The 24,362-nt window shown below is 33.5% G+C and overlaps 2 protein-coding genes across 2 annotated transcripts; both read left to right on the top strand.

The window, feature by feature from the left end:
* Positions 1 to 5,055: 5,055 nt before the first annotated feature.
* On the top strand, positions 5,056 to 5,690 carry LOC121249036. The gene has a single exon (XM_041147677.1). The coding sequence runs from the start codon at positions 5,130 to 5,132 to the stop codon at positions 5,274 to 5,276; it is 147 nt and encodes a 48-aa protein (XP_041003611.1). The 5' UTR covers positions 5,056 to 5,129; the 3' UTR covers positions 5,277 to 5,690.
* Positions 5,691 to 21,665: 15,975 nt separating this feature from the next.
* Positions 21,666 to 23,798, top strand: LOC121249024 (transcription factor CYCLOIDEA-like). The gene is made up of 2 exons (XM_041147665.1): positions 21,666 to 23,328; positions 23,409 to 23,798. Exon 1 carries the CDS (start codon positions 22,222 to 22,224, stop codon positions 23,320 to 23,322), a length of 1,101 nt encoding a protein of 366 aa, XP_041003599.1. The 5' UTR covers positions 21,666 to 22,221; the 3' UTR covers positions 23,323 to 23,328; positions 23,409 to 23,798.
* The last annotated feature ends 564 nt before the right edge of the window (positions 23,799 to 24,362 follow it).

Raw genomic sequence — 24,362 nt, 5'->3', positions numbered from 1 at the left:
ATAAGATTCAAGCAGGTGTAATAAAGACTTTACATGTTAATAGTACTCATCAACTTATTGATCTTCTTACCATACCTCTCGGTGCTGCTCAATTTAATCATATTCTGTCCAAGATGGGTGTTATTAATATTTATACTCCATCTTGAGAGAGTGTTAGCAACTTAATTCAGTAGATACTATAAGATTTTATCATATTGTAATTCTGTAACTAGTTGAGATACATTTTCAGCATGTGTACGTGTATTTACTTTTCACGCGCGTGATGTTCACTTGTATATACAAAGCCGAGCATGTACTGTACAGTTTTGAGTTTTCAGATCAATAGAAAAGATTTTTCCCTCAATTTCACTTTTCCTCTACTTCTTCTCAGCTCTCTGGATCTTGGACTAAAGCTGTAATGGCTGTCCAAGTTTTTTGAGTATTCTTCAGGTTGAAATATCAACTGGGCCTATCTTTCTTTTGTTTTCTGTGTGTTTTAGGAGTTCCCGCGATTAGCAGGCCAATATGGATCAGACAACCGATGATATCTATTGAGCCGAAACGACCAAGTTACGGTGGGCCTGATTCCTGAAGGCCATCATTAGTCATTACGGGTTTGGCAGGATATATTCTTTGAGATCTAATACATTAATGCCTCGTCTGCTCATTCTCTCTCTCTCTAGATGCATAGCATGGAGATCTTTGAGATTCAATACATTGCTTTAAAATTAGTATACATGCATGTGTTTGAACCGGCCGGAAGCATGCATGCTTAATTATTAAGCTCAAAGCGTAATCAAGCCAACTTAATTCAATGTACCGAACAATTTGGAGATGGGACATAATCTTTGAATAAACCAAGACAAAGATACGCTAAAATTGAATTAATCAAGAAAATCATGGTTACAATTACGTGCATCATGTAGTTCTTAGAAACATAGGGCAGACAGGAGGCTCCCCTGAACAAGAACCCCCAGCAAAAATCTAGGTTGCTTAATATATAAAAGGCAGTGACCATATCCCTCACGATCGAGATTATCACGCGTGTGCCTGTCTTCTTGGTGCCGTATACATACAATGTGATCTTTTTCTGAGATTAGGAGAAAGAAAACCGGCAAGCAACGCCTCTGAGTTATGAGAGTTGAGACAAAAACCTGGCCCCAATTTTGACAATTGAGTCATTGGGGATTAGTTAAATGGCCATTGTCCCCCTACAATTACACCTCTCTAATCCCTTTGTCTCAGTATGTTGGATTTATTATTATTATTATTATTTTGTTCACGAATGGCAGTAGGTCCTACGTACCTTAATGAAACTAATCTCTATCAATTATACATGATGGGCCACCATCCGATAAGGTAATATATAAAGGCTTTTGGGTAACTTCCCCTAGACCGGAATATATATGTTGAGAATATTTAGAGGAAGTTGACAAAGTTGGTCATTTTGCTATGTTATCAGGCTTAGATAGATTAATGGAGAAGCAAAATTTACCACAGACACGATAATCTGTCGCAATGTCCGACAAAACATATTAACATTTGGTTGGAATCGATAAATTTTTTATTATCTCTGTTATTAAAATGGTAATGGAAGCTGCTAAGCAAGTGAGTTGGGAGGAGCACGAGAGAGAGAGCATGCCGGATTATGCTTTATGGTTTGGTTAAGAAAATGAATAATCACTTATGCATTGATCTGCAGTGAGGCGTGCGCACGTACAGATTGTGCTGCAATCTTTTGAGCTTAGAGCCTCAAAACAAGGTTGTAATTTAGGAACATGGTTGGTCTGTCCCCGTGGGCGTGGTGATATCCAAAATAAGTGGAGAACTGAAGTACGGAGTCTGCTGCGGCCTACGGCATATATGTACGTTAATATATATACACACATATCTATATATATGCTTAATTATTTAGTTAAAATAATGGAGAGTTGTTACGGAAAACGACACAAGATTAGGTGCATTGACTTAGGAATCATGCACCCGAGTTACATACGTGACATGGACGTATATGCTTTATGATCTGTATTTTGGACACTGTGGTACGGGTGCAAAAATATTAATGGTTGCTGAATAATTACGGCACATTAACTTGTGGATTTGAACGCTTAGAGCATTCTAGCCATTGCCAAGTCTAAAGTTTGGCTAACATTTTAAATTTTGACTATAACATTAAATTTTAACTAGATGAATCTATATTGAATTAGCCATCTTAAAGTTAAAATAATAATATAATATTATATATTTTAATAATATTTTACATTTTTTTTTTATATTTTACAAATATACTTCATATATTAATTAATAGTTTAATTTTTATTTAAAATTATTTAAATGGTCAGGTTAGCTATTTTCAATACCAAAACCACAATTAGTTTCAAAAACTAAACCAACACCAAATCAAGAACTTCTAGAAACTGAACCAATCAAAATCATAACTAAACAATACAATGAAAAATTACATGCATGCACACATTTCATTGAACTCGGCGAATGCATCCTAAATTATAAATCAGAAGGTATTAGCTTCCTTCAAATGGAAAGGGGATAGACTTTACTTGATCAAAGGAAGACATCACAATATGCAGCAGTGAAACAACAACAGATGTGGCCTTTTATAATAAAAAGGGAAGGGATAACTCTCTACTTTTTTTCAATGTTCCACTTCCATTCAATGTTTGTTCATTGTCTTGGAAAGAGTTACTAATAATTATAATAACAACATGCTAATAATGTTGTACTCAGTATCAACAATGCCATCCAAACATCATGGTCACTTGAATTTTCAAATTTTATGTTGCTCAAAGTTAGAGAAGTCTTCCAAAATTTCAAGCTACCTCCACTATTTGGCATATGTGAAGGAGAGTACATCTCAAGATCACTGTCGTCAATGAAGTCTTCCTCATAGTCATCTTCAAAATCAAAGTCAGATGAATCCTTTGTCTGTGTTTCACCAATATCCTCACCGAGTCACCAATATCTTTAGAGATTGTAAACAACTACAATTAACAAATGAGAAAACATCATCTAAGGAAATGCAACAATGCTATGTTGGAAAAACTAATGTCGAATAATGCTCTGTTTCTATAATTTTTCGATTACTTGAGGGAAGAACTAATGTCCAATAATGCACAAACAAGCTACTAGATTTCCATAAAAATGCAAAAACACCGAAAACTCTCATTGAATAACTAAATTGAATTGAATTAAGAAGGATATGCACAAACTTCCTGAAAAAGTGAAATAGTTCAACCACCCTAACAAAATAAAATAAAAAACTGGCAATCAAGCATCTTTCTTCATCATTATCCCTCCAGAATATTAACTATCAATCTTGTAATAGTAAGAGTGTGAAGAGAATCATAAAAAACCTAATGTTCTGTTGGAAAAGTAAACACAGAAAATATACTTCAGCCATCTCTTTAGCCTCAGCCAAGCACCACCTTCTGAGATCACTTTTAATCTCGACAACTAAATATGAGCGTGAAAACAAGACAAATTCAAATAGAATAAAGCTTATACATACAAGAAGTTTTCGATAACCATTGGCTGTTAACAAATAGGTGGAAAAAATCACCCTCGTTCTCTCAATCATTCACTCAAACATTAAGTCTACTTAGATTGTTAGAGACTTATAACCCAGCAAACGATAATAACAATAAGAAAATTCAAGAGAGAGAGAGGAAATCATACAATAACCAGAAACTACTGCTTCCACAAAAATGCACAAACTCCAAATGAAGAAAAATCTATCGCACAATAGATTAATACCCATTTCACAAATTCATACCCATTTCATATTCAAAACCCAAATCCAAGGAAATCCAAAAATGGAGTATATAAAAGTTGCTATTGAAACCCAAAAAAACCGAGCAAAATAAATGAAAAAAATCAAGTCTAGGATTTCGGATCTTACTGTGTTTTTAGTATATGATCTGGAGAGAAGCTCTGAGCAGCTACTGGAAAGAGAGCTGTGGGCAATTTTACATGAAGAAAAACAAAAAGAGTTGTGTGGGAGATAGGGAGAAGGAGATGTGAAGGGAGAGGAAAATGAAAAGGAGAGGAAAAGAAAAAGAAAAAATGAGATGGTCGTGAGAAATGAATGTGCAGGAGAGAAGAGAAGGAGTCAAGATCGACCCAGGAACGGAGAGAAGAGGAAGAGAAGAGTTTCTGAATAAAGGAAAACATAGAGAAGAGGGAGAGTTTCTGAATGAAGGAAAATACGATGGAAAGAGAGAGAGGCAGTTGGGACGGAAACAATAAAATAAATCTTTGATCTTTCAATAGTGGCTCGCCAACTATAGCCAGGGAGATGATTTTACTGTTGCTCAAAGTTGCAAAATTATAAATTTGGCTAGTTCAATGTAAGGCTTTTAACTCAATAAAAGTCAAAATTTAGACTTGGATTTGGCAATGGCTAGGTCATTGCCAATGCTCTTAGGATGGTTTGCTTTCGAGACTAAAATTTAAAGTTATAAAAATTTTGAAAACCTCTCATCTCATCATTATAACTTTTTTAAATTTTCATATAAAATAAAATAAACAATTCAAAATTTTTAAATCTTACAAAAAAATAATATTAAAAATTATATTTTAATAATATTTTTTTTAACTTTTTAATTTTAATCTTAATTTATTTTGTCTCGTCTCATCACATCTCGTCTCATCTCTACCATAAAACCACGCTTTAATTTGCAGCATGCAGTCAAACGACATGCGAGGAAACATCCGAGCTTCTTCCCGAGATTACTCCTCATGTAGTTAAAGTTTTTATAACATGTGGCCATGAAATGTTAACTTGGAGCAGTAGTACTACGGTCTACCCCTGCCAGCTATATTAGAATCGGGCTCTCTCTCTCTCTCTCTCTCTCTCTCTCTCTCTCGTTAATATTTGACCACATTTGTTGCTGGTTAATGCCCACATAAATGTTGGTACAGAGGATGAGGTGGCACAGAAGGAGAGGCGTGGAATCCAACAATTGGGAGTTGATTTTGGTGCATTTTCTTCGAAGCCTTGGACCACACCCTCTATTTATACCCAAACACTTCCCAGCTCTATCACAAACACTACTGCAAGGCCCTTCATTGCCCCTCCCCAACATTACTACAAAACTCTTCTCTCTCTCTCTCTCTCTCTCTCTCTCTCAACAATGAGCAGGAAGATAAGCAGTGAAACAATGAGAGACTCTAAGAGAAAAGTATTTTGCAGAAAGCTTGGAGGGTATCTTAAAGAGCAGAAAGGAAGGCTATACATAATCAGGAGATGTGTAGTTATGCTTCTTTGTTGGCATGACTGAAACTGAAAGCAGCACTATGTTGAAGACTATATATTTGTGTCGACCTAGCCTATTTTTTTCCAGTGATGCCACAAGTCTGATGCAAAGCGAACATCATTGCCGCCACTGCAGCCAACCTCTCTCTTTTTTCGCAGTATCTCTGTTTTTGGTGTTTGCTTTGTGTCATTTGAAGCTGTAAATAGCAGAGAGATCACAATTTGTTTTTCATGATCGTGATGACCATGCTTGATATTGACATTTACATACATCATGAAGAGTTTCCCAGTTATACTAGTATAATATTCATGGCAACAATACTGGTTAATGTTTGTATCTAAAAATACTCAGTTTGTCTGCAAATGAAATGTAACATATATGCATCAAATTTGGTAGAAGAAAAACATTACTGTTTTTAATTTGCCGGTTCAATTCCAAGTAAAATTCCTTATTCTCATAACAGTGCCAGTTCTTCATTGTGGGGCTCCACCATGCATCAATTAGGTTCAACTCCAAACATCACGCACAACTCATATATATAGAGCTAGGGCCACAAGTACTGGAATGATCTCACGTAGTAAAGAATTCTACTCATGTTGGCTTCAAACCGGCCGCTGAATCGTAATTTGATGGTTCGAGAGACATTCATTTTGGTAGCAGATCAAACACACACACACATATATTCCTCATTGCCATGGAAATCTCAATGCTAAATATGAATAAGAAATCATATGTACATAAATTAAAGAAAGATGGATATATAGAATGATATCATGTCAAATGGCTACAGAATCACTTAAAAGTCTATCCCTTTGTAACCACTCATATGTAGTCGAGAAAAAAAGAGAGAAGAAAAAAAAAAGAAAGAAGATATTCCTGGAACTTTTGCGTGTTTCTGACAAAACACTTGTGTTGGCTGTGTTTGTTGTGGCCTTGTCAACTCAAAGCCATGAATTTCATTTTTAAAAGTACTTAGGGTTCACAAGGTCGTATGGAGCTGATTGGACTGCTTTAATTCCCCTGAAAATATCTTTTCTTTTACAAAAATTTTTTTTTTAAGAGATAAAATATTTTATCTCATCTTATTTTTTTATTATAATTTTTTAAAATTTTTATACAAAATATAATAAATAATTTTAAAATAATAATATTATTATTAAAAATTAATATTTTAATAATATTTTATTTAAAACTATCTAATCTTATCTTGCTATCTAAATGACACTTTAAAAAATAAAAAAATTGTAGGGAGCAATCATAGTTTCTTCCACTGTTTTAAATGCCATATTGTACCGGCCAGTATATGCCATACCGGCCACTGGTCCGGTATAAGTATTATATATATTTCGTATCAGCCCAAATATCAGTCGTACCGACCTATATTTCGACCTGTACTGACCTGTATTTCAACTTTTATTTATTTTTTTTAAATTTTTTTTCAAACTAGAAGGTCATTTTTTGATACTCAATTCAGATTAGATTATTTATAATTTATATATAATTTATTCATATATCGACTATTCTGAAACGGTACCAGTATCAAAATATTTTATTTCAGTGCTTTGACTAGTACAACATTTGGTACAAGTATTCAAAACTTTGGTTTCTTCTCACCAAATTTTTTTTGCCGCTCGATTATTTGCCACATCCTCTAATACATGATAAACTAGTACATATTCCAACGAGACAACTAATATCAAATTTATCTTTGTTTTTCAAGACAGTTAAGGTATTCTTTCATCATAATTGAGAGTTTATTAATAAAATTTAAGATACTGTATTATATTTTTTAAAAAATATCTCGTTCTCTCTCTATTTTTTTTTTCCTATTTTCCAGGTTGATTTTCTCTTCATATCTTGTATAGTTTGTCAACATTTATTTGCACTACAAGAAAATGGGTTTTCCCAACGTTTGAAATTTGCGTACTTAAATCGCCGCATATGATTATTCCAATTGGATAGATAATAGATTTGATCTCCTTATTCAATTTTTTAAAACTTTCCAAACTCTTTAATTACTTCTTCGAAAGAGGGCCTCACTGAATTCAGGATACCATTTTCACGTAAATTAGTCAGAATCCGAATGTCATTCGTACAGTTTGCCATTGGTCCCAAAGGAGTAAGGTAAAAGTGTGAAAGAAAGCACATGACTGCAACACCCTCTCATATATATTGTCCGTTTTGTCCAATAATAAAAGAGCACGTAGCGGTGAGAGACCCCCACAAAGCTTTTTTTGGTCAAAATGGCAGCTTTAAATCTTGCTACGTGCACCAGTCAAAATGACTGCAATGCCCTCCCCCACTCATCTGACCCGTCAGATTGTTTTCCAATCAGAAAGTTTGGCCACCTTGTCGTGTTTTCCAATCAGACTGTTTTCAAAGTACATATATGCTGTTCTTTTAGTCATATTTATTTATATATAAATTATACATTTCAATTGGCTGATTGGTTTTATACATGAGCGGTGCTACTCTACCGGCCCGCTCATTTAAAATGTCCTTTTTTTGTATTCATATTTTATTTTTATCATTTTAAGATATTTTTAAAAAATATATATAAAAAAAATCAATATACTAATAGTCACTTCTTTATATATTAATTAAAAATAAATTAAAAGAAAATTAAAATTCATAAAGTGTCAAAATGAGAAGATAAATTGAGTAGACAAAGCAGCATTTTTCTTTATATATATTTTTGAGAAAAAACATATTACATTCATTAATAACGGATATTACAAACTGGATCTTAAACATATATTACTAGCCAACTACAACATTAATAGCTCCCCAATACACACTTGTGATTGACATGATCTAATCCAATGCTGCAAACCTCAACAGATCTAAAATCTGAGAGACAACACAACTCTGCCCAAGACAGAATTAATCAAACCCCATACTCCGTCTAAGACGGAGTAGAGTAAACCAAACTCTACACTCCGTTTAAGACGGAGTTGAGGACACACTCTACGGACGAACGTCTGAGAGACTGTGTTTTTTTTAAAAAAAAATAAAAGACATTATAGAAATTAAAAAATATGAAAAAATAACGGATTATATCTTGTAAAGATATAGAATCGCATTTTCAACATTGGAGGAAAAAGACAACACAAACAGCAATTGTGATGGCACTTGAGAGCCACAAGCCACAGTCAAGTCTAGAGTAGCCAATGGTTTCGGATCTAGAAATGATGCGCGTGGCGGCAGAAGGGCACCCTAAGCGATGGCGCGTGGAGTACGCATGCTCTCTTTGGGCTGCTCGTGTGGCACACGCGCTGTTCCATTCGGCGAAACTCTTTGCCCATATGAAAAATTGACGTCTTGGAAAGCCTGTGGTAGGGCGCGTGATGGTCGCCGGATGCCGGAGAGCAGCATATCGGCCTTCCTCCATACTTAGCCCTTACAAAATACCAAAAAATGAAAAAGAAAAGAAGAAACCTATAGATGAGAGGAATGAGAGATGAGCCGAAGCTCCTCCAGATTTATACATTTATTTTGTATATAAACAATAATTTAATACGCTATAAGGCTATGAGTCTCGGATCAGCATCTCCACAACTTCTTGTTTCAACTCAAGGTGAGTGAAAAAAAAAATCATCAACTCCAAGAACATCAACATAATAGTAAAACTCTAGCGTCTAGTTTCAATATATAATCAAGATGAAAAAAACAAGAGAATCATCCAAAACACAGAAAAAATAACTCTGAAAATTATTGATTAATAGAACAATTCAAAATTATTTTATGAAGCCCACAAATTGGACTTAAATAGCTGCAAAATTCAAAATTATGAAGATTGAAAAATCTAAATTATTATATGAAAAATAAATACATAAATAAACAAGAATCCTACCAAAAATTTGGTCAAAATCAAAATCAAAAGCACTTCCAAACATTTACTAACAATGCAAGTACAATGATAAATATATGATTTGGAGGAAAATAATTAATACCGTAAATATATATGATTTGCAGAAAAATAACTGATATTATTCTGAAGTGATTTGGAGGGAAATAACTGATACCCCATATCAATTTGGGTTTGCACCATTCTCATCGGGTTGAAGAGAATTTGCCCTCGAATTCTAAACTTTATTGCCTCGATCTTTTGGATATCCAATTAGACCGATCTTTCTTTCTTTTTATTGTATCATCCCGATGATCATAGAAAAACTAAAGTTGGTTTGATTGCCTCAAAATAAAATAATATTAAACATCTTATACTCTAAAATTAAGTTTCTTTTCCATATCTCAACTCCAAACAAAAAAAAATATATATATATATATTTTGCATAGGAGAATTTGAAAAAAAATCATCAACTCCAAGAAAATCAACATAGTTAATTGTCTCAAAAGTTGTTTCATGATTTTCAAACTTCACCACCATTTCCTTTTTCCAAATTTTTTATGTTTTCAATAAATATAGTTACCTCATCCACCACTAGGTTATCTTCATCAGGACAGGTATCCTAAATTGGTATAGAGAGTTTCACCCAATAGAATAATGTTCATCCTCAAACTCTTATTTCTCAGAGTAGTAAACCCAATCAACCTCATGCAATAATTCAACGAAACCTTTAGCCTGAAGAGCACCAGAAAAATCCTGGTAAATAAACTCTGAAACTGAGGTCTCCATGATGCTCCTTCCTGCCACGATACTCTCAAAATAGAACACACTTGCGATACAGGTTGTCAAAACTAGAATCGAAACCGTGATATTATATTTCACGATCATTGATATCCTGCGTTGTTAAATATCGGGTTAACTCTACAACCTGTCTCTGCAAATCCTCAATCATAACATCCTAAACGCTACAATCATGGTGCTGGACTTCCTCACTCGGAACCTGCCCATGACAACCATGACCACCAGCCATAGAAACAGATGAGATATCACCTGAAGAAAGATGCAAAAGTTGGGATACCAAATGTCGCCGAATAAAATAGAGATTAATTATGACGGCTAGTTCCAACAGATGATCAACACAGAGAAGATAAGAGATTCACCCAAAACACAGAAAAAATAACTCTAGATAATATTGATTAATAGTAAAATTTAAAATTATGGAAAGATCTAAATTATTGTATGAGAAATAAATACATAAATAAAAAACTACAAAAAAAAAATTGGCCAAAATTGACATAAGAATCACTTTCAAAACTTGATATCAAATATTTACTAATAAAGCAAAAATGTGCATAAATATATGATTTGATAGAAAATAACTAGTATTGACCTTAGTAAAAGGAATATATTAAGTTTTTCCTTTCATATTTATACATATTCATCTTCTTAAGCTAGTACTTCAATACAATCAATATAGAATCTGGACCTAAATACGCCATATCAATTTAGGATTGCATTAGAAATTTAGATAGATATATCAAATAAACCATATAATATTTAATAATTTATAAATAAATTGACAGTAAAACCAGCCACTTTCTCATCATTTTAAAAAAAAGCTATGGATTTGGATTTTGGAGTTTTAGAGGCAAATGTTTTCAATTCCAAGAATGTTGTAGCTATGCTTATATGTGTGTGTATATATAAGAGGTGTTTTGCTTGCTATGATCATCCTGGCACATCACATACCAGCCTTAATTTATTTTTTTTAATTTTTAAAAATATTTTTGTTTTATTCTTTCTAAATTAATTGAATTATTATACTTATCATCAATACATCACATATTTGATAAGAGAAAAAATAAAATAAAATTATATATAATATGTAATATGTGAAAATAATGAGTAGAATTTATATAAGAATGCTCTAACTATAGATGCTTTTTAAATGTTGTTCTGATTCCATAAAGGGGAAAAGAAAATAAGAATGTCTTGTCGGGAATAAGCCCAATGAAATCGATACGTGTTTTTCTTGGCATATTACTTGAGGCCCAGGAAATCTTAGGCCTTTTGGGTTTCATCACATATAGAAAGCCCCATTTTTTTTGTCCTAACCTACGATTTGGTGCAAGTATAATAAACAACAGGGCCCCCAAACAGCAATCAAAATGCTGATCAGTTCATGAATCATGATGATCAACGTATGTTTTTGAGGGATGGCCTGACCTTGCATATATGCATGTGTCTGCTACTCTACTACTTACTAAGCTCTGAACATCTCTCTCTCTCTCTCTCTCTTGGGGCAGCATGGCTTTCATAAAAAAAAAAAATATGAATTCCAAAAAGCCCAAAAAACGGGGGGGAAAATGTCAAGTCCTTTAATAATGATACCAACATTTCGGCATTGTCACTTTCCTTTATGTCTGGTTCCTTTACAAAACAATTATTATATTGACAAATCAAATTGCATTTCAAAAATTAAATGGTCAGTACAAAAGATTCTCGATCAGATTACAAACTCGATCCGGCCCCCATCTACTACTCATATTTAACCTTTTCAAATTATTATTCAAATCAATGTTTTTTTTTTAGTAGGCAAATCGATGATCGATTAATCGTTGTAATTATTATTTAATGCATGCCAAAATGCTTGACGTACAATCAAATTAATCACTAGAAATTAATTGATTATAATCAATATTCAGCGTGATTCAAGGGCCGGATGCATGCATATAACAAATTAACTAATATTTCAACTCATGAAACCATAGAGAGGAGACTTCGATCCATCATACAATTGGATGGAGTTTTGATCCAAATACTTAATACATTTTGAATTCACATTGAATTAACATGAGTATAATACATTTTGAATTCACATTGAATTAACATGAGTAATGCTAATTACGAGTCTCAAATAGATAAATTTCGTACAAGTCATTTGTAAAACAAATGAATCACACTAACAAAGATTGAATATTTTTTTTTTTTCACTTTTTTAAGGTAGGATTCAGTACTTTTTTATAAGAACTTGTGTGGAGTTTTTCTATTTTATGACTTGTATAAATCATTTTTTTTATCGATTATATTTTCATAATTAACTAGAACTCGAGGTTATGTGCGTGGAAACCAATTAAGCTATATGCTACGAAAGTGGGTCCAGTTTCTAACCTTTTGGACCGTCCAAAGAGATATTTACGAAAATCAAATCTATTGAGATAATTCCATAGATATGCTGGTGGAGATCAATACAACCATTAAGATTTATTCCTTCCAATTCCTAATGAAAGTCACTATGTTAGCTTTATATTAGTGATAACCAATTAATTAGTAATTCATATATTCTTGTTGCCAATAACTGAAACAAAAATGAAAAAAAAAAAATCAGAATTTTAACGACAACCCTAGATTATTTATAACGATTTTTATAGATCCTGAGTTCGAACTATGACTCTACATTCTATTCTATTTAATTAAACATTTTACATGTTGAACTCACTCATAAAATAAATTCTAGCAAACAAGTTGGGAGAAGTGTACATTGTTTTTATACTGCTATAACCTCGAAAGAAAGAATCTTTTTTTTTTTTTTTTTTTCCCTACATATATATGGTACGTACTATTATTAGCACGATGTTGGAAGTGGAATGAGTTTGACTATGTTTTTCTTAATGGGAGACACTTTTCAGATAACGAAATGCAACTTTAGAAAATTGACATGCTGAAAGCAATGTATGATAGTCCCATTTGACCTAACATCATCGTTAATGGACTTATCATCTTTCCACTTACTTATTCTTTTATGTTTGTCTTTCCTTTTTGTCAATGAGTATATATCTGCTCATTTTATGGGCACAAAACATCAAACAACATATAACAAATGACAATAACTAGCAAGAATTCAAAGAACCATTGGGGACAGATAAAAGGTGCCAACATATATATATATGTGAATCTAACAAAAAGTGTGAGGGGTCTCTAATTTCAAATGAGTAGTGCTATATGTATTACACTTTTACTTATAAAACTTATTTTTTTAATTTTTTAAAATTCATGATCTTCTGTAGATCAGAGTTTCTTAAGCATACCGATGGCTAGATTTATTAGAAAGATGTGAATGGGGAAGGCTTAAAAGGGTAAGTAACGCAGGTTGCGGTCCAAAGCCCCCGTACGAGGACCAGAGATAGTCCCCATGACTTGAATTGGGTTAAGAAAAAAAAAATGAGAATTGGGAAGGAAAAAAAAAAAAAAAAAAGGTAAACTAGCATAAAAAATGGAAAAGCTTACTTTTATCCAAAATAAATCCTTTTGAATTCAAAATTCACCTCAACTCATTTCAATTCATTTTATCTCATTATTATAATTTTCTCAAATTCTTACACAAAATATAATAAACAATTCAATTTTTTTAAATTTTAAAATAATAATAATATTAAAAATAATATTTTAATAATATTTTATTCAACTCATCTAAAACCATCTTAATTCATCTCTGAATCCAAATAGATTTGCCAAATACGCTAAGATGAAATTAAGAGGGTAAGAATTTTACCCAAGATAAATCTACTCAAAATGTGAAAAGTTAAAAAAAAAGGGTAGAGAATGATAGAGAGCAAAAAAGCTTTCCTTAAAAATTACAATGGTACAAAAGGTGCTCATGAAAAAGAAATAATCTTGAAAGAAGTCACTGTTTGAGAACAGTCACTGTGCACACCCTATGTGGTATCATCCCAACCATCCTTATGGAGAGAAGAAGTTAGTAGATTGTAGTGTATATATTATGTGCACCACTACAGTACATGCTATATAGCACTACTCTATTTTATTCAACTTTCAAGTTTCATCTCACCTCAACTCATTATTCAAATTTTCTTTATATATATAAAAAAAAAGGAACTCTATATATATACAACTTACTGATAATTTTCTTGTCCTTTGCATCTTTTGAAAAGGGTGTACTACAAAAATAAAATTGAACTATTTGTATTAAAAATATTATTCTTAGTTTAAATTAAAAGCCTCATTTTTTTTATTGGCATAGGTCTCTAGAAACGTCTCAACTAATCTAGGAGTGCACATGTTTTCGATAAGTAGTTTCTTGCAACTATATATCGGTAATTAAAAAAAAACAAAATCAATCCCCTACCCGATTCATGACTCTTAAAGATTATTTGCACACAATTAAGAGATTATAATACATGAAAGAACATCGCCCAAACACAAGATGTTTTACGTCTTGAACCAAGGTTATTAAAAGCCTCGTCTTAATTGCACGCGTAAACTCCCTAATTAACATGTAGGGCCGCCCTGGGATGTAAAACATGAACGACGCTACATGCTAGTCGATCTAATTAGAGCACTCCAAATAACTTTTGTATTAAACGAAAAATGTAAATAATTTAAAGAATTATTTTAAAAAGAAATTTATCGGATTATGTAAAATGAATTGTAAAATATAATTAGCTAAAGTACCCCACTACATATAATAGATATTGTTCATCGTACAAAATTTTTTTTTATTGTTGATATTTCATTTACTCTCTTATTTTTATTTATTTTAATTTTTATCATGTAAATAAATTATTTTTATTATTCATCATTTAAAACACATTTATTTCATTTTCTTCTAAAAAATATTTTAGAATTATTTTTAAACCAATTTTTTCATATTTGATTTTATTTTTAATTTTTATTGGTTTATATATTTTTGTTTTACGTGTATAGGACTGAATTATTTTATATTGTATATAAAAATAAATTGTAAATATAGAAAAATATATTAATATTGTAAATTTATTTGGTAGAAATAAAATATTTAAAAAGAATAAAAAAATATTTAAACAATATAGAAAAAAAAAATAAGTTGATAAATAATATATTATAAAAATTAATATATAAAATAAAAAAATATATTTTAATAATATATTTTAAAAAGTAAGATAAAGAATCTATTGATATGGATCTAACAAGTTTAGGAGAGTTTGTTTTCATTTAGTTTAGCTTTAGCATTTATCGCTGCTCTTGATTTGACTAAACTTTTTATGCCCTAATTACTTATTCTATCACTAGGGGAGTGAACGAAGATGCCTGCCTTAGCTTAAAAGTCTCCCATGTCTAGATGCGGCCCCCTCTTCCGGCCATCACAGACAGGAATGACCACCTGGCCCACATGTACGTACGACCTAGCTAGTTGAAAAATTAAAAACCAAAAATGAAAAATAATTGCGGACATATCATTGAAACAATTATATTTACTTGGTAGGATCGAATAATTTAACAGTATAAAATATAAAAAATAAGTTTATTGTAATATTTCTCTTAAAAGAAACAGTCTATTATAAAAGAAAGTAAATTCACTTTCGTTTTATTTTTTTTTATAGAGAGTGTGCCGTGTTACCCACCTTACAAATATAAAAATTATTTTTCATAATTTAACATAGATTATCTGCAAATTTTTAAACTCTAAAAAATTAATATTTGTGATAAATTATTTACGATGAGAATGACTATTTATAATAAAAATAGATCCATTTTAACAAAAAATAATTATTTTTATAAAAAATAACTGAATATAAATAAATAATTTTCTTATATTATCCGGCTATGCATCTGATCTCTCAAAAAAATTATTTATTATATTTTTATTACATTCTTGATGTCATATTGGATGTAAATGGAATAATAAATAATGCTTTAAATCTTTTAACCTATGATAAAATAAAAAGATAATAATTAAAAAAAATACAATAAATAACATTGTACTCATTCGTTTTGAAACTTTGAAGCAGTAGTCCAATCGCAACACCTGCGTGGACGTCCTTATCTTTGACCAATTAGTGCAGCAAAGAAGAACTGATATTGGTGGACGAGATAGAAAAACATGAAACTTGGTCACACTTGAGCTCCAATATCTCTGACTGCTTCAGACGAGAAACAGTAAAGAAGTGTACAACCCTAAATATGGATGCGCTTCACGGACTGGACTCATGCACACACCCACCCAGACTCACGTAGTAGTACGTACTGATCATCAGGGCTAGCTTTGATGATGGTACGTTGGGGGTCTCGAATCCTTCGTTAACACCATCCAAAGTAACAGTTCCTTTTTTGTCATCAGCTCGTCACTGTACTTAGTTACCCCCATTTTCGGAGAGGGAGATCTAGAAAGCGAAAGACGGAAGATGTAAATGAATAAGATCATGATAATGATCAGACGATCGCCCATGAAAAAACGATAAAACATATCATCATCCACACGGCCTGAAGTACTACTGCGCGCATACGATGCCTGCATGACAAATATAGCATATGCAATTAATGAGATTTTTGGATAATCGGACATATATATATATATACACACACTAACGTGCCCTGTTGAGAGAAAAACAAGTTCCTGAAATATATAAATGTGCTCTATATAATTAAAATAAATTACAATAATAAGCTAAAGAAGGATAATAATGTAATTTCAATTAAAATCTATTAAGCCAAATAGTAATAAGTTTAAACAAACCATAAGTTGAAGCAAGCTTTGAAAATAAAGCATGTTTGTTAGGTGGTGTTATGAGTCTCACCACCCAATACATAAAAATGAGTGACTTTCGTGATATCAATAGCTTATAATTATCTATGATTTCTCCTTACTGCTTAGATAAGATTCTTCATAGCAAAAAAACACAGTAGATAAGCTTTGATGCATGCTTATAAAGAATTATGAATACCGACTGCATCAAACAAATGGATTGGATCAAACACATGCATCAAACAAATAGAACCTAAAAATAGAAAATAATATGAAGTTTCTCATGGTTCGGAAAATAAAATTAATAATGTTCATTTAAAATCCTAGAGATATCTATGACAAGGTATTTTGGACGGATCCATCTAAAAAAAGGCTAGAGTTATGGCATAGCAATTGCTAACAAAAACCAGAAAGAAGATTTATAGAAAAAACTAAAGCAGAACCAGAATAATAAACGAGAAATTTTCTGTTTAGATTTAAAGATGAGTTGATATGGTTTATTAATAGTATAATAAAATATTATTAGAATATTTTTTAATATTATAATAGTTTTGAGATTTGAAAAAATTGAATTGTTTATTATATTTTATGTAAAAATTTAAAAAAATTGTAATGATAAGATGAGATGAGTTGAGGTGATTTTTCAATCCAAACAAGGAATCGAGAAACCCAAAAAAATATGCTCCATACCGACGAATAGAAATCGCATGACAAGATCCATATCCAACCAAAAAAAGGAGAAGGAAAACCCAACAAGCACAAATAAGAAAATAAAAATAAATCCACAAGCCTTTGAACCCAGAAACAACGACAGTAAAAAAACTCGAAATCATCTCTCGTTGTGTTATTTTAATTTAATTTATTTTGGTATATTTTTCCTTATATTTTTAAATTTAGTGTATTATTCTAATTATGTTATTGTGTTATTTTAGTTTGGGCTTGTGAATTTTATTGTTTTTATTCTTGGGCTGTGTGTGTGTTTTGTTTGGGTTGTGTGTGTTTTAATTAAACCCAGCCCGTGCAAAGAGTAAGCCCAGCCCTTGTGTGGATCCAACCCGTTATGAGCCCGAACCCAGCCTTGTGATTGAAGCCTAGCCCGTGCGGCCTGTGAGAACCCAGCCCCCCACTTATCAATACGGCGTCGTTTTGGATCAAGGAAAATTAGGGTTTTATTCTTTTCTCCTTAGCGCCGCATTGCTTCTTGTTCTTTATTCTTCTTCTTTCTTCCAGCGGGTTCCTCTTCCTCCACGCAGCAGCTGCCGACGCCAACCGAACCATAGTCACGCATTTCAGCCGTTTGTCGCCACCTCCATCTTGCCTCTTCCTCTCCATGTCGTTCGATGGAGGCTCCGAAGCCTTGCTCTCAAGCCTTGGCTTCACACGGCCACCACCACCTTCCACCTCGAGCTTCCATGGTTTCTCCGTGTCCATCATTCGTCTTCTGTCAACCGGCACTGCCACGCATGACTTGAGCTGCCGTTTTCTTTTCTTCCACCCGTGTGACACGCGGTCCCTCCAACCGCCACACTTGGCCTATTTAAGGCCACAAATTCCTCAAGTTTTTGGGAGTTTTCGAGTTCCTCAATCTATGTCCCTCTTAAACTTTTCATCCCTTTGTAATTGGAGTGTTTGGTCTGTGAATTTTTGGGTGAACCTGAGTGGTTGTGTGGCTTTGCCGAGTGCTTTTGATTATGAAATTTGTGAATTTTGAGTGTTAAATCCGAGAGCTTAAGATTTTGTTGTGCTTGGTTTTGATCTAATTGAGGGAAAAATCGATCGGTTGGTGTTTGTTATTGCCGTGTGATAAAACCCAATTTTTGGGCACTGTTCCGTTGAGCCGCCACCTTGAGCAAACGTTCTTTCGCTTGATTTTTCAGAAATACCCATCTTCGTGTGTATGTAATTTTTCAGTTTTATTAATAAAGTTGTTGTAATTATATTTTGTAAATTGTTATTTCTGATATAACTGTTGTTTGTAATGATTTGTTGGAATTGGGCCATGGGCGGGTTTGGAGGACGGGGTATGACGTGTATTGTGAAATAGTGAAATTGTAAATAAAGGATTAATTTTATAAATGAATTGTATATTCCTATTAAATGATTGAACTGTATATTTATGGTTTTTATTAAAATGTGTTGTGATGTTACGTGGTCTGTTGCATTGGTTACTGAATATGTGGGTGCGTGTGTATCACGACCCCAAGCCGAGATGGGGTATTATCGCGGTGGAGCTCCTCTGGTCACTCGGGAACGTAACTGACTGACGTGACATTCCTTGAGTTGTCACAGGGCGACGATGGGAATGAACGAGACGGTAATGCTCTCGTATCGATTTCGTGACCTTTTGGCTGGCGAGGTTAGAGGATGCTTGGTCATGTACGCGCTGGGTGCAGAACTGGGTATCGCTCGTTACGAAGTCTCATGCACGGACGTTACCCGTGATGTGATGAAGAGAGCCAGGGTGTGCGAACGGTCCATAGGAGAGATCGTAGTGCATGCGTAATTTCATAATAAATATGATTGGGACCAAAAATGAAATTTTTGGTGTAAGTATAAAAATGGTATTTTTGAGAAATTGAATGTGGGTTGTTATTCTGTCCGTATGAGGACGCGTGGTTATATAAATGTGTTTTAAATCTCTTGGATGTTGTTTTGGTTAATTACTTACTGAGATGTCATAATCTCATTGTGGTGTTTTACCCTATGGTTCCGTTTTATGGTGACGTAGAGTTTGACGCAGAGCCCGAGTATGAACCTGAATGACCAACTCCGCCAGAAGCTTAAGTTGCTGATATGTTGTTTAGTGTTTTGGGATTTGTTTCCCTTATGTTATTTATTTTCTTTAAATTATCTGTTGGAAGACTGTAAAATTCTTGTAAAGTTATTTTACTATTTTTTGTACAATTCTGGTACTTAATAAAGAAAGACCCTTTTATTTTCTCCGCTGCGAATATTATGTTATACCTTTATTGCATGTTGTACACACTTTGAGCATTGGTCGTTGGGGTGCGTGATCCGTGTGGTCATCATCCCGGTGTCACGAACTCCACAAAAAATAACACATAGGGGTTGGGGGTGCCACACTCGTAGGGGTATAAATTTAAACTAGGAAACCAGTCCGGACCGGTTGGTCTGGTTTTGAACCAGTCCTGTCCTGGACCGGTTCCTATATTATGAAAACCGGCCGGATCCGATCCGGTTTCGGTTCCGTAGTTTTCGGGAACGGACCGGACCGAACCGGACCGGTTGGAAAAAATATATATATAAATTAATTTTATATATTATAGAAAATATTTATATATATAAGTTTTATATATAATTATATATCATATATGAAATAATTTCATATTATAATTTATAAATTATAACATAAAATGTTAATCTTAAATATGAACATTTGTAATTTGTTTGATCATATGTTATTAATATAATTATATATAAGATAATGTTATTATAATTTATAAAATAAAAATTTAATTTTAAAGAAAAAAATTTAATTGATCATATGCTTTAAACATAATATATATATTAAATTATTAGTAACATTTTATTATATGTTTTTTACATTTTAAAAAAATTGAAAAACCGGATCGGATCGGACCGGACTGGAAATCGGTAAAATCAGAGGTACCGAATTAGGTGGGTAACCGGGACATAATCGGTTTTAAAAAATGTAAAAACTGGTGCATACCGGTTCGGTCCTAAATTTTGTCTAAAACCAGACCGAACCGGACCGGTTACACCCTTAATCCCTTGGATCCAGAGAGGTCTAGACATTGATCTGAAATTTCAAGAAGCAAAAAATGGAAAACACATTTCAAGCAACCCAAAGAGAAGAGAAAAATGATAAGAAATCAACATACCCACAACACACCGGCTGCTCAAAATCCACAACAGACGAACAAGAAATGAAAACCAACAAAGAAATGAATAGAACAGTCAGTTAGAAGGGACATAAACGGAAGAGATGAGAGAAGTGGATCCGTCCTTACACGAAAAGGACCAAACAAACAACAATTGCTCAAAGAAGGGCAAAACCGAAAAGTAAAATACAAGAGTGATGGACAAAACCGTAACGATAGCCAAGCACACAGGGGCATAAATGGAACAGAAAGTGTCAAACAAAAAGCAATATTATTCATTCATGTCTTTTAATATATAAGAGAAATATATCATTTCTCGTATGGAACATATATAAATTTAATAAAAAAAGAAAATAAAATGTGTACGTAAAGAGTTATAAACAAGTCTAGTTAGTAGTTATTATTTTTTAATAATAAAATATCGCAGGTAAGGAGGTATAACACTAGTAGGATTATAGGCTTCGTTCAGAAACACGACTCATCATTATAATTTTTTCAAATCCCAATAGAAAATATAATAAACAATTTAACTTTTTCAAATCTCAAAACAATAATAATAATAATAATAATAAATAATATTCTAATAATATTTTATCAACTCAACTTACTTCAATATCTAAACACACTCTATTATTTCAGATCGATGACTTAACAACATAGAATAATGTTATTTCCATACATTTTTGTGTATATTTACTAAGTAAAAACTTTTATTTATCAATTAATTATTATTTTAACTTCAAGTGCACAGGGATAATTAGGTACTTAATCAGTTAATTACCTTAATTTTCCCAAATGTTACAAATTCAAGTACTACCATTAATATATATGAATGCTACAGACTGAATCGGAAAAAGTAATATTATTGGTAGTGGAGATAAGTGGGATTCTTTACGTTGAAAACGACATGTATGGGGACAGTACTACTACTCAAAGATCACCAGTAATTAATTCTATAATCTATAATAATTTTATCTTTTCTGTTGAGTTGGTATTGGACAGAAGAACGTGGAGCCTATCACTTCCTTTCTACAAGTATGCGTACGACCACCACATAAAGCTCACGGTCCAGCTTCGAGAAACTCATGAAATATTAATATTAATTTAATTTATTTTTTACAAAAGTATAAAACCCAACCCGCAGTCGGTTGATCACCTATATATCCTTCCCATTTTCTCCAGGTTCTTGGAAACCTAAACCCTATCCCTAGTTTTTTTCTCTGGTTCTCTGAAAATTAACGGGCTTAAAAGCTAGATGGATTCCCGATCAGGAGCCCTCGGTCTACTGCGTTGTTCCCACAAAAAGTGGCACAAATCCCCACATGTTTTGTTTCCTGTGAACAGTTATTATCCACTCAGCGTAACAGTGTGCGTGTGTCGCTCTCTCTCTCTCTCTCTCTCTCTCTCACTCCTTCTCCAACTCCTTGTTTCCCCAAGCTTTGCTGATTGCTCTAAAGGAAAAAATGAAAATGTATTAGTTAACCAAAAGTAAAGACAAGTATGAAGAAATACGTTGGCTACAAATGTACAACAGTTACTGGTTATCTCCCTAGCTATCATTGGTACATGTTTTTTTATTATTATTCATTCACTCTAAGCCCACCCATTTAAATTGCTGCGGCCTGCATATAGGTTATGAATCTGAAAAGGATTGAAAAAGATATAAAGGGTGGAGGTACCCAGTAGTTTTCATTGCAAAAAAGCTAGGGCTTTGTACTTTCCAATTCTAATCCACAAATGTTCTCTTCCACCAGCAGTCTCAATCCTCCTCCACACTTTCCCTCATCCTCAGACCACCATTTTCCTCCTCCTTTTGCTAACCACGAGCTTGGCGACATTTTCCTGAACCAACACCATCACGACCCGCTTTCCGGTCCATTTTTACCCACCAATGCTCCATTTCCAGGAAACGTCAATTTTGCAGTTTCAAAACATCCAACTATGAATAGGGAAAACAATATTGGAGAGTACCCACCTAGTTTTTCCAATTTCCTTGTCAACAAACCAGTGAAGAAAGATCGGCACAGCAAGATTTACACGTCCCAGGGCTTGAGGGATCGACGGGTGAGACTGTCCATTGGGATTGCCCGCAAGTTCTTTGATCTCCAGGACATGCTAGGGTTTGACAAAGCTAGCCAAACCCTAGACTGGCTGCTGACCAAGTCTAGAAAAGCGATCAAAGAAGTTGCACAAATGAAGCAGAACTTTAGTGGGCATGCCAAGCGTTTGTCTCCCTGCAGTTCCGAGTATGACGTGTTTTCCGGAATCAACACGGTCACCGATAGCGAGAAACTAGAAGGGAGAGTTTCGAAGAGCAAGTCATTGCTAAGTTCTAGTGTTTCGAACGACAAGAAGACGAAAACGCTGAGTAAAGGAGCCATTCATCTTCTTGCCAAAGAGTCGAGGGCGAAGGCAAGAGCGAGGGCAAGGGAAAGGACAAGGGAAAAAATGTGCACTGAAAGGCTGCACGAGTCGAGAAAATGTCCAACAGGACCTCAAATTCTACAACAATATTTGAGCCCACAAAGTCAGCGTGAAGATAGTGAAAGACCCTCCAAGGTGGTGGCGGCCGAAATTGAAGAACTACACTCTCAGCTAGCGGATCAAGGACTAAGAGCAAGCATTCTTGATCAGGAATCCGTAGTGATCAGAAAAAAGTTGAAGCCATCTGGGAGATTGGATTATCATCAGCCAAACTTGGTGATCTCGAAAGATCTAAGCTCCGCCAATGGGAATAGCAACTACTTTCCCAATTTATCTCTCACTTGGGGCATTAATAGCGCAGTTGCGGTACGCTCTAGCTTTTATACCGTCGGCAACATGAATCATTCTAATTAATTAAAGGTATTTTCCAAGAATATAAAGAGTACTACTGTTACCTTTTTTCAAACACATGATAAATCAATTAAAGTCTGAATTTGCAGAGCTTCAAATCTGCGGGGAACCTTTGGAAGACAGTGCCAATCAACAACTTCTGCACTCAAATGCATTTCTTCAAACAATAGCACGATGGCATCGAAGGTTTTACGCATTATCGATTTAAGCTGTACTTGTTTTTTCTTGATATATATAGCAGAAAATGGGTGTACCTTGGGAATGCTAGCTTATGCATATTTATCTATGAATTACATCGGGTTACTTAGCGATGGAATATTATTAATGAAGATGCATGCATTTTACCTCCTATCTGCTTGTTTTTTGATCCCATTTTTCCTTACTGCTGGTATTGTAATAATCTCGGCAAGTTATAACTCGATGATGAGGTATCTGCAGATCGTTATATTGAGGTATCAGATCGTTGTGGCTGGCTTTCATGGCATAATCTCCCTTTTCCCTGCCATGTTTGTAAAATACTTCCAAATTCATACGATAAATGTTTATCCAATCACTGGAGATATGATCAATATGTCTACTTCTCAACTATGGACCGGATCTGAAGTACCCCCTTCTCCACAGGTACTGTGTACTTAGACAGTGTTCAAACGAATACATACTATCAAGATTTGTTTGATTTTCTCCTATAGCTAGTATATTTTCTTATTGAAATTATTTTCAGAAGTGATGAAAGGACAACGCAGCTAGCAAGTTTTCAAGCAATTATGCTTTCCAGTTAGGAGATCAAGTCCTAGAAAGTTTTCGAATGAATATTGGATATAACATATTGGTTTATGTCTAGAATCATTATATCAATCTCACTTTTGATATTATTACTTGGTACTGCATTCAAGCACACGAAAGATCATTCTAACAATCTTCGATCCCTAGCTAGCTCCTGTGTAAACTTCTATCACAATTATTAAACTCCCCCTCAAGCGGAGCCTTTACCAAGTGTATGTCATGTGTCACCACCAAGGCTAAAATTCCATAACTATATATCA

Source organism: Juglans microcarpa x Juglans regia, chromosome 2D, assembly GCF_004785595.1.
Source record: "Juglans microcarpa x Juglans regia isolate MS1-56 chromosome 2D, Jm3101_v1.0, whole genome shotgun sequence".
Lineage (NCBI taxonomy): Eukaryota > Viridiplantae > Streptophyta > Magnoliopsida > Fagales > Juglandaceae > Juglans > Juglans microcarpa x Juglans regia.
The sequence above is the reverse complement of the archived record's forward strand: the minus strand, read 5'-3'. Positions and strand labels throughout refer to the sequence as shown.

Excerpts from the sequence above, each read along its gene's own strand:
- LOC121249036 (XM_041147677.1), top strand. The coding sequence starts at position 5,130 with ATGAGCAGGAAGATAAGCAGTGAAACAATGAGAGACTCTAAGAGAAAA.
- LOC121249024 (XM_041147665.1), top strand. The coding sequence starts at position 22,222 with ATGTTCTCTTCCACCAGCAGTCTCAATCCTCCTCCACACTTTCCCTCA.